The following is an 11571-nucleotide window of genomic DNA, read 5'->3' as shown; positions in this document are numbered from 1 at the left end:
ACGGCTCAGTGGGTATCTGAGGAGAGCTGTGCTCCCGTGGTGTTCAGTGGCTGACGTGTCAGAAGCAGCTCTCCAGGTCTGTCTTCTGAGGTACCACAGATGGAAGCTGGGTTTGTGCCGACTCTTCTCTTCTTACGAATGTCCTAGAGGGCAGGCTGAGTGCCCGCTGGGGCCTGTGTTTCCACTGCAGCTGAAGCGAAACCGCGAGACAGAGGTACAGCTGAAGCCGCTGGTGGAGAAGAACAAGCGGATGAATAAGAAGAATGAGGACCTTCTGCTCAGCATCCAGCGGATGGAGGAAAAGATCAAGACTCTCACACGGGAGAACGTGGACATGGTGAGGCCCACGGCCCACAGGACGTCTAGGGGAGGCTGTGGGAATGTGCGGAGTGTCCTCGACGTGCTTCGCTTTCTCCGGCTCTCTTCTACCACTTCCTCCGGAAGTCCCGCCTTCTCCCCTCCCCGCCCTGCTCCAGCTAGGGGAGAAGTTGCTGGTGGGTCTGCGTCCCCTGCTCCTGGAATGCAGACATGCCTCTCAACATCCCCGAGCCTCACTGTTGTTGTTGTTGTTGTTAAGTGTCATCGAGTTGATACTGACCCATAGCGACCCCATGCACAGCAGAACGAAACACTGCCCGATCCTGGGCCAACCTCACTATTGTTACCACGCTTGAGTCCGTCGATGCTGCCACCTGCCAATCAATCTCGTTGGGGGTCTTCCTCTTTTTCTCTGACCCTCCACCTTAACCAAACATCATATCCTTCTCCAGCGATTGGTCCCTCCTGACAATATGTCTGAAGTAGGAGAGACGAGGCTTAGCCATCCTGGCCTCCAAGGAGCACTCTGGCTGCACTTCTTCCAAAACAGATCTATTGGTTCTTTTTGGCAGTCCATGGCACTTTCAATATTGTCCTCCAACACCACAACTCAAAGGCATCAATTCTTCTACGATCTTCCTTATTCACTGTCCAGCTTTCGCATCCATATGAGGTTATTGAAAACACCATGGCTTGGGTCAGGAGTACCTTAGTCCTCAAGCTGACATCTTTGATCTTCAACACTTTAAAAAGGTCTTGTGCAGCAGATTTGCCTAATGCAATACGTCATTAGATTTCTTGACTGCTGCTTCCATGAGTGTTGATAGTTGATCCAAGAAGAATGAAGTCCTTGACAACTTCAATCTTTTCTCCATTGATAAGAATGTTGTTTATTAGTCCAGTGGTGAGGATTTTTGTTTTCTTTACATTGAGATGTAATCCATACCAAAGGCTTTTCATCAGTAAATGTTTTAAGTCCTCTTCACTTTCAGCAAGCAAGGTTGTATCATCTGCATATCGCAGGTTGTTAATGACTCTTCCTCCAATCCTGATGCCACGTTTTTCTTCATACAATTCAGATTCTCAGATAACTTGTCCAGGATACAGATTGTATAAGTATGGTTTAAGAATACATCCCTGGTGCATACCTTTCCAGATTTTAAACCTTTCAGTGTCATCTTGTTCTGTTCAAACAACTGCCTGTTAATTTATGTACAGATTCCTCATGAGCACAATTAAGTGTTCAGGAATACTCATACTTCATCATGTTGTCCGTAGCTTGTCATGATCCATACAATCGAAAGCCTTTGTGTAATCAATAAAGCACATTTTTCTGGTATTCTCTGCTTTCAGCCAAGATCCATCTGATGTCAGCAATGATAATCCCTCATTCTGTGTCCTCTTCTGAATCCGCCTTGAAACCTCTGAAAGTTCCCTGTCAATGTATGGTTGCAGCCGTTTCTGTATTATTTTTAGTAAAACTTTACTTGCATGGAATATCAGTGATATTCTGCATTCTGTTGGGTCACCTCTCTATGGAATGGGCACAAATATGGATCTCTTTCAGTAAATTGGCAAGGTAGTTGTCCTCCAAATTTCTTGGCATAGATGAGTGAGTGCCTTCAGTGCCGCATCAGTTTGTTGAAAGGTTTTAATTTGTCTTCCATCTATTCCTGGAGCCGTGTTATTTGCCAGTGCCTTCAATGCACCTTGGAATTCTTCCTTCAGAATCATTGACTCTTGATCATTGCTACCTCTTGAAATGGTTGAACATTAACCATTTCCTTTTGGTACAGTGACTCTGTGTATTCCTTCCATCTTTGTTTGATGCTTTCTGCATCATTCAATAATTTGCCCAGAGAATCCTTCAATAACACAAGTCAAGGCTTGAATTTTTTCTTTAGTTCCATCAGCTTGAGAAATACTGAGCATGTTCTTCCCTTTTTGTTTTCTAACTCCAGGTCTGTGCACATTTTGTTATAATATTTGACTTTGTCTTCTCGAGCTGACCTTTGAAGTTTTCTGTTCAGTTCTTGTACCTCTTCACTTCTTCCATTTGCTTTAGCATCTCTATGCTGGAGAGCAAGTTTCAGAGTCTCTTCTGATGTCCATTTTGACCTTTTCCTTCTTTCTTGTCTTCTTAATCACCTTTTGCTTTCTTCCTGTATGATGCTCTTGATGTCATCCCACAACTCTTCTGGTCTTTGGTCTCTAGTGTCTAATGCGTGAAATCTGTTCTTGAGATGATCTCTAAATTCAGGTGGCATATATTCAAGGTCCTATTTTGGCTCTTGTGGAGTAAAACCTCACTTTACTCCTATGTAAATAAAAGTGAGAGTGTCAACACTGTGGGGTGACCCAGAGGATTGATGAGGGTACTCAGGACGTGAAAGTAGTCATGCTAAAATAAGAACAACTGGTACTTGTGGTCAGGAAAGCATCTGATAGTTCATGGTTTATAGATTACTCTTGGGTTCGTTGCTCAATGCAGCATGCATTACCCCATTTTACAGCTGAGAAAACTGAGTTTCTGAGAGCTCGTACTATAGTGGTGAGAGGTGGGAGTGTTGCCACTGCTGCATGGGTCATCCTCCCTGCCTTCGCTCCTGCGTGCCCCGGTGTGCCCTGCTTCTCTCTGGTTCAGCATCTACCTGCAGTCTTGCTGCTCCAGCTGGCAGCAGTCCTGGCTCCATCCTCCCTTCATCCCTCCCTCTGACCTCACCCCTGTCCATCAGTGGGCATAACCTGGCTGTCCTGCCCTCCACAGAAGGAGAAGCTGTCTGCTCAGGCCTCACTGAAGCGGCACACGTCCTTGAATGACCTCAGCCTCACCCGGGACGAGCAGGAGATCGAGTTTCTTCGGTTGCAGGTGTTGGAGCAACAGCACGTCATTGATGACCTGTGTGTGGTACGTGTGCTGCCCAAGGGCATGGGGCCATGGGGCTGGAATGGGCCATCTCCAGGCCCATCTATCCATCCAACTATCTATCCAATTATTCACCCATTCATCTATTAGTCATCATCCAACCATCCCCATCCAATTATTCACACATCCATCTATCACCATCCAATCATCTATCCATCCATCCATCTATCTAACCATCCATCATCATCTATTCATTCACCCATCCATCTATCCATCCATCATCATCTTAACATCTATCACCATCCAATCATCCATCTATCTATCCAGTTATTCACCCATTCATCCACCCATCACCATCCAATCATCTATGCCTCCAACCATCCATCCAACCATCCATCATCATGCATTCATTTACCCATCCATCTGTCCAACCATCCATCCATCCATCCAAATATCCATCCAGTTATTCACACATCCATCCATCTATCCAACCATCCATCCATCCGTTTATTCACACATTATCCACATTATCCATCACCATCCAATCATCCAGTCATCCATCCATCCAATTATTCACCCATCCATCCATCCATCCATCACCATCCAGTCATCCATCAATCCATACATACATCATTCATCCATGACGTCCATCTTTCCATCCATCCTTTAATTCTTTTCTTCTCCCTTCATCTCCGTCTTCTCTCTTTCCCTTCTTCCCTCCCTTCCCTCCTTTCATATCTCCCTCATACACAAAAAAACTTGATGCAACTTAGGCTGAGAACACATTCAATAAAATGGTGATAAAATAGAAAGCTTAAGGGAAATCAAGACCACCGCATTAGTCCAGATCAGGTAGACCCCATGGGAGGCTCCTAGGACTGAGGCTGACCACCATATTTGGCTCTAGGTTTCCTGGCACCCAAAGGGAAAAGGGAAATGTGATTGGAAAGAAAAGTCAAAGTCTTCCTCAGGGTGTGACGTATGGGTTAAAAGCCACCAGGCCCCACAAGTTTTGTTTCCTCCTTATGGCAGAATCGCAGGGTTGTTCAGGCCCCTTCAGCAAAGGTGGAAACTCAGGATCAGAGAAAGCAGGGATGTTCACTGGCTGGGAGGGCCATGAGTCACATGGACTCTGTGTGACCCAGTAGCCCTGATGGATCTGTGGCTTCCGCACTGAACTGCTAACTGCAAGGGTATCAGGGAAAATGATGAGACTTCCTGCTGCAGTGAAGAGTGGCTGCCCGGAGCCCCGATGCAGGGCGCTGTGAGCAGGATGGATAGCAGTGGGCTTGTCTGGACTTTCTCAGCCTGACACAAAGCCACACGCTCCTGCTATCTGCTACAGAGCAGCTCCTCTGTTCCCTCTGTGTTCACTCCGCCAGCCCAGAGCTAGTCTTGAGGGTGGCCGGACCTGCGAGTGTTAGTGCTCTGTCCTGTCAGTACGAGTTTGGTTAAGAGCTTGAGTCATGGCACAACCCCCTGAGAAGAAGCCGTCCACAGCCCCCCACCTGACACCCAGGCTGAACCATCCTGGCCCTGTAGAGTACACTGAGGGTCTGGGGGCTAGGGACCTGGGGGTTGGGGAACCTAAGAGACTGGGGGTCTGGGATCAGGAAGTCTGGAACCTAGGCGGTCTGTGGGTCTAGTGGTTGGCTGCCTGGGGGACCTTGGGTGTGGAGTCAGGGGACTGGAGGTCTGGGAGTCTAGGGTATTAGGGAATCTGGGGATGTTGGGACCTGGGGGTATGGGGTCTAGGAGTTAGGGATTTTGGGGCAGGGAACAGAGAACCAGGGTGTTAGGGGCCTAGGGTCTAGAGGCTGGAGAACTGAGTATTTGGGGTCTAGGGGTTTAAGGGCTGAGGGATCAGTAGGCCGGGGGCTTGAGGGTCAGGAGTCTAGAATCTGGTAGTGTAGAGGGCCTGGGGATCTAGGAGTCTGGAGGCCAAGGATCTGGGGTCTTGGGTTTGGTGGGTCAAGAGTCTGGGGTCTAGAGGCCTGGAGGCTGAGGGTCTGGGGGTCTGAGGTCTGGTGGGCCTAGGGTCTGGGGGCTACGAGCCTGACAAGCAGACAGCTGTGTTTCCTTCCAGGAACGAGACCGGCTCCTTCGATCCAGGCGACAGCGTGGGAGGAGCCTGAAGCCCCCCAAGGTGAGCCTTCTGGGGCAGCATCAGGGAGGGAGGGTTCACACTGCCTCACGTACACTGAGGTATTGTGGTTGTTGGCGTTCTGTGAAGACTTACCCGCCTCATAGTGACTCTGTACAGGGTTTCCGAGGTGGTAAAGCTGTACGGGAGCAGGAAGCCTCATCTTTTCTCCTGTGGAATGGCTGGTGGGCTTGAACTGCTGACCTTGTGGTTAACAGCACATGACCCACTGCCGTTGCTAGGGCCCCCGCACCTAGATGAGCAGGTCAGAAATGGAAAGTAGTGGGGGCAGGATTGTTTATATTTAAATATATTTACATATTTTATGAAAGTGGTCTGAGGCCCCACCCCAGTGGGTTGGGTGTAGGCACCTGCATCACGCATGGAGCTCTGTGCAATCTCGGTAAGTCTGCCTGTCTGCAGAATGCTGTTGTCTAGGAGACGCCTTCCACGTGAGGCCACCACCTCACGTGGTCTGCGGAGCAGACTGGCCATGGCTAGCTGACCCCTGAGCTAGTGCAGGCACTGTGGTGGATTTGGGTGCTTAACTTGCGGAGACGGCTCTCTCCAGGCCCTATTCAGCCACCATTTCTCCGAGAACGTCACCATCAAAATCAGGAGCTGCAGTGGGGGTAGCTTCCCCAATGATTCCGGGCAGGCGTGCGTTCTGAAGGTGGGAAGCTTTGAGCTGGAAACAGGCGCCCTCCTGTGTTTCTCAGAAGAGCTGCATCACCGTGCATGGTGGCTGATGGCCCAGGCGCGCAGCTTTCAGCCCGGGACCTGTGTGTGAGAAGCAGGAATCCCTCTGGCGATGTGATGTGGTGACACACACCTGAAAAGCCCCCGGGTGGGGACCCATCGCTGAGCCCTGACTGTTCCCCAAACCAGAGTAAGGAAGATCCAGGTTTTCTCTTCTCCTGGTTTCGGAATGTGTAGTCTGCAGAGCCATGGGATAAACGATGATTGCTAGCGGCTTGCTCAAGAGCTTCTGTGAGGGTTTGCCATGCCTGTCCTGCTGGCCATGTGTGCTCAGTGCTGGCCTCAGGCAGCGGGTGCTTTCTGGTACCTGAATGAGTGAGCTTCTTTCCTGAAGAAGCCATTTTCATAACACCTAATTGTCTGGAGGAATGAGGTGTGGCATCACACGAGGCATGTTTGTGGCCCCAGCATCTGGGAGCAGGTTGCTAGGCAACCGTAGGAGGCTGGAGCCGGGCTTCTGATTGGCCTCTTTCTCTGCAGGCTCCCCCGTGTGGTGGCCCAGGCACCTGAATAGCTTCTGCTGGCGCCACCCTGCTGGGGTGTTACCTCTCAGCGGGCCGGCTCACACCTCACCCTGTCCCATTGCCTCCTGGGCAGTGTGGTTTCAAACCTTAATCAGAGCTAACTGGACTAGCATGCCATGATGGCACAGCTGATAGCACCTGCCCGGGTCTTCAAGCGCTGCTGAAGTCCATCTTGGCATAACCGTGTGCATGATGAGCTGGTGCCCTGGTAGCGGTGCCTTTGAACTTAACCTCGTATCCAGACGTGATGTGGAAACATCTGCCTTACGTTTCAGCATTGTGTGATGGTTACTAGCTGTTAACATCTTGGTGTGGCGCTGTAGGATCAGCACTCGACCAAAAAGTTCGGTGGTTCAAACTCACCAGCCACTCTGGAAACCCTATACAGGGTAGCTATGGGTCAGAATTGACTGGATGGTACTTAACAACAATTTATGTCCACAAGTTTTACTTTTAATGGTAAAATCTTGCATGTGCTCTGGCCTCAGGTTGTTGGCTGAGGTCAGATTCATGGAGAGCCATTTGATATGAGTGGGTGGTCAAATGCTGATGAAATCAACTAGTGTGTCTGATGAGTCGGGGGCCCAGCTTGGGGTTGGGGACCAGCAGAAGTCAACCCCACCCCAGGGAGGGAGGTGCCTGGAGGAGGCAGCTTGCACTGAGTCACTGTTGCTGTTACTGCCCCTGGGGACCCAGGCCTAGGGGACAGTGTTGACAACAGGTTGGGCCCACGCAGACTGGGGACTGAGAGCCGCATTCCCCGAGGACAGCCGGCTCACAAGCTCCTCAGTGGCAGTGTGCTCAGCCTGTTCCAGGAGGCGATTCTTCTGGACTCCCTGGAGCTGGCACCCTTTGATCAAGGGGCCCTTCCAGGCGTCCGAGCTCTGGGCTCCACAGCAGCCCGGCATCAGTGACAGTGACCAGAGATGCTCGTGGGGATGGTGGAGACGTCTCCGAGGACCCCGGAGTCTGAGCACTGATGCTGTTGTGGGTGCACGCAGGCGGGTGATGGAGTATTTCCTGTTTGTGCTTTATTTCTCCTTCTTCCTGTGCCTCTGTACCCTTGTATGTCTCTACTTCTCCGGCTGCCAAGAGATGACCTACAAGCATGAGGGTGAGCAGGCCGGAGCGGAGAGGGCTGAGAGAGACTGGGCTCGTGGACCCTGCATGTTGGGGGGTGTCTCCTGGGTCCTCTGCTCTGTTTCATCTGCTGCCAGTGAGCACGTCTCATATCCAGAGCATACACGCAGGAGAAATGCTTGCCTTTAACCACTTAGTAAGCGCTGTTTATAAACGTGGTCGGTACCTACACAGGAGCCAGAGAGGGAGACGTAGGCTGTAAATGGATGGGAGTGGGTGTGGGGTAAGAAAGTCAGGGAGACTGATGCTGAAAATGTCTTCTCTCTGAACATGCCTGGGGGGCTTGAGAATCAGTGTGAGTCAGGAAACCTTGTGTTTTCCTTCCTCCTTGCCATGTTTGAAGCCTCACCCTTAGCACGCAGGAGAGGAGAGCATCTCTTCTAGGTCCTTCTTCTCTCATTCTTCCTTAGTGAGTGTGAACCTGCCACACTTGTTTTGAAAACGCAGGCCTGGTCCTGAAAGACAGCCTCAGGTTTTCACTATAAACATTGCAATGCCTTTAAAATGTGCTTTCAGATTTACAGGACAAGTATGCAGAACATTAGAGTTCCTGTATTCCCTGCTCTGTAAGCTGTTTGCCGAACTGTGAAAGGTTCACGCTCCTGGGGTTTGTTACAAATGTTGTTGTTGTTGAGCCAGTTCTGACTCATAGTGACCATGCGTAGGGTTTCAGAGGCTGTAAACCTTTATGGGAGCATATAGCCTCATCTTGTTCCTGTCTGTTATAATAGATCAGGAGTTGTTGTTGTTAGGGGCCACCAAGTCGGTACCGACTCATATAAACCCTATGCACAACAGAACAAAACACTGTCTGGCCCTGGGCCAACCTCACAATTGTTGCCACACTTGAGCCCGTTGATGCTGCCACTTTGTCAGTCCATCTCGCTGGGGGTCTTCCTCTTTTTCTCTGACCCTTCACCTTATCAAACGTGATCTCCTTCTCCAGAGACTGGTCCCTCCTGACAGTATGTCCGAAGTATGAGAGACGAAGTTTGGCCATCCTGGCCTCCAAGGAGCACTCTGGCTGTACTTCTTCCAACACAGATCTGTTGGTTCTTTTGGCAGCCCATGGCACTTTCAGTATTCTCCTCCAACACCATAACTCAAAGGCATCAATTCTTCTATGGTCTTCCTTATTCATTGTCCAGCTTTTGCATGTGTATGAGGTTACTAAAAATACCATGGTTTGGGTAAGGCACACCTTGGTCCTCAAGCTGACATCTTTGCTCTTCAACACTTTAAAAAGGTCTTGTGCAGCAAATTTGCCTAATGCAATATGTCATTTGATTTCTTGATTGCTGCTTCCGCGAGTGTTGATAGTTGATCCAAGAAGAATGAAGTCCTTGACAACTTCAATCTTTTCTCCATTGATAACAATGTTGTTTATTGGTCCAGTGGTGAGGATTTTTGTTTTCTTGACATTGAGATGTAATCCATATTGAAGGCTGTGCTCTTTGATCTTCATAAGTAAATGTTTCAAGTCCTCTTCACTTTCAGCGATCAAGGTTGTATCATCTGCATATCGCAGGTTGTTAATGAGTCTTCCTCCAATCCTGACGCCATGTTTTTCTTCATAGAACCCAGATCAGGAGTAGGGAAACTTTTTCTGCCAAAATTTATAGCACCATTTGTGGGACATACAAAATTATCAGCTTAAAAGTGAGCCTGCTGTATTTGGTCAAGCATTTCATTAACTCACCCCTAAAGGAGCTCTAAGGAGCTCTGGTAGCGTAGTGGTTACGAATCTGTCTGCGAACTTAAGGTCAGCAGTTCGAAACTACCAGCTGTTCCGCGGGAGAAAGATGAGGCTTTCTGCTCCCGTAAAGATTTACAACCTCAGAAACCCTGTACAGGGTCGCTCTGAGTCGGAATTAACTCCATGGCACATAACAACAACAACAACAACAAAGGAGCTCTGGTAGTGTAGTGGTTACGAGTTGGGCTGCCAACCTCAAGGTCAGCAGTTAGAAACTACCAGCTGTTCCGCGGGAGAAAAATGAGGCATTCTGCTCCCATAAAGATTTACAGCCTTGGAAACTCTGTACAGGGTCACTGTGGGTCGGTTCCAACTCCACGGCACATAACCACCACCACCACCATACAGCTCAAGTGGAGTGTTGGTGTGGTGCTGTGGGCTAATGTTGCAGACTGCAGTTTGAACTGCAAGGTCAGGCTCACCAGCTGCTCCTCAGAAACCCTAGAGCACTTAAAAACCTACAGCTCAAGGGCTGGAGGTTGCCCAGCCCTGCACTGGATGAACCCAATCGATCCATTGTTACTAACTAAAGTACATGGTCTACCAAAGCCAACCCATTGGTCTCCAGGAGATTCCCACTGATAGTAACCCTGTTGTTATTGTTGTGACGTGCTGTCTAGTCAGTGCCAACTCACAGCGACCCTGGGTAGGTTTCCAAGGAGCAACTGGTGCCTTTGAACCAGCAACCTTGTGGTTAGCAGTCCAGTGCCTATCCTACAGCACACACTAGGACCCCAGTGACCCTATAGGGACAGGGTAAAACTGATGCCTGTGGTTTCCCAGGCTGTAAACCTTTCTTGGGGGAGACAGCTAGCTGCATGTTTCTCCCAAGGAGCGGCTCATGAGTTTGAACTGCCGACCTAGTAGTGAGCAGTTCAGTGCTTAGCCCACAGTACTACCAGGCCTCTTTGATGCTGTGTTGTCCTATGTGAAATTTCTTTTCCTATTTCATTTTTATTAATAAGGGCATAAATATTTGTAGTACATTTTAGCTTCCTGTGTCTCTCACCCAGAGGCCTGGTGGTGCTGTGGCTAATGCGCTGGACTGTAAAGTCAGTATGAACTGCAAGGTCCGCAGTTTAAGCTCACCAGCTGCTCCTCGGAAGCCCTATACAGGGTCTTAGACTCTTAAACAACAACTAACCCTGATAGGAAAGAAGCGAATGAGGACTGGTTGTCACGGAAACTCTGGGGTTTGGGCAGATACTTTGTATCCACATGGCCCCGCCTCGCTGCTGCCGCAGATTTGTTAACACCAGCCCAGGCCCCCGGTAGTCATCTTTCCTCTCCCTGTGGTCTGATGCTTTGCCGCCCCGTCTCCAGGGCTGTGCTAACCCCAGGTTAGCTTGTTTACAAGGCTGCGGGCTTGACTGTAAACAAGTTGGAGTTAATGTCCTTATTAAAGCACAGTAATGAGGACTTAACAAGCAGTCCCAAAGGGCCTCAAAGGATGGGTCAGCTGCGTAACTGGGCTTCGGTCATTGGCACCAGGTGGTCCCCGGGGGCCTTGGCAGTATGCTGGAGCTGGGGCACCACAGCTGGCTTGGCCGGCTACCACAGGCACGGGACAAGGTGGGGTGAGCCACGATCACTGAGGGGTTCTCGTGCTGTTGGTGCCAATGGATGTTGTGAAATCAGCACCTCTGCTTTGAGGGTTTTAGCTTCTGGACTCAGCTGGGCTCCTTGTCTGCAGGGAGAGTTGAGTATGTGTCTGTCTCTGACTCCAGGGAGAAAAAGCCTGTTACTGTGGGGCTCACTTGGACTCCTTCTGACCTTGAAATGTGTAGGGCTTCTGGAAAGTCTATTACCAGGACTTTCTTCCACTGCACTTCTGGGGGACTAGAATTGCCAGTACTTGGTTAGTAGTGGAGCATGAATCAATTGCACCACCAGGGACTATGGAGCCCACAGAGCCTGATCGGTCCCCATGTTCCTCCCTGTTAGAACCCTGAGGGGAGCAGACAGGGGCAGCCCAGTGGTCTCCTGTGTGGTGGACTCTGGGGAGCAGACAGGGGCTGCCCAGTGGTCTCCTGTGTGGTGGACTCTGGGGAGCAGACAGGGGCTG

General features: G+C 49.9%; 1 protein-coding gene across 3 annotated transcripts in view; it reads left to right on the top strand.

Moving 5' to 3' along the window:
- Positions 1-11571, top strand: part of JAKMIP1 (janus kinase and microtubule interacting protein 1) — a 73583-nt gene that overhangs the window by 8091 nt on the left and 53921 nt on the right. For all 3 annotated transcript variants that reach the window (XM_006877307.1, XM_006877309.1, XM_006877308.1), the window contains exons 5-7: positions 191-337; positions 3086-3226; positions 5271-5330. In XM_006877307.1, the coding sequence (XP_006877369.1) occupies positions 191-337; positions 3086-3226; positions 5271-5330 (348 nt within the window). The remainder of the gene's footprint in view (positions 1-190; positions 338-3085; positions 3227-5270; positions 5331-11571) is intronic.

The sequence above is a fragment of the Chrysochloris asiatica genome, unplaced genomic scaffold, assembly GCF_000296735.1.
Source record: "Chrysochloris asiatica unplaced genomic scaffold, ChrAsi1.0 scaffold00472, whole genome shotgun sequence".
In the NCBI taxonomy this organism is placed as follows: domain Eukaryota; kingdom Metazoa; phylum Chordata; class Mammalia; order Afrosoricida; family Chrysochloridae; genus Chrysochloris; species Chrysochloris asiatica.
The sequence above is the reverse complement of the archived record's forward strand: the minus strand, read 5'-3'. Positions and strand labels throughout refer to the sequence as shown.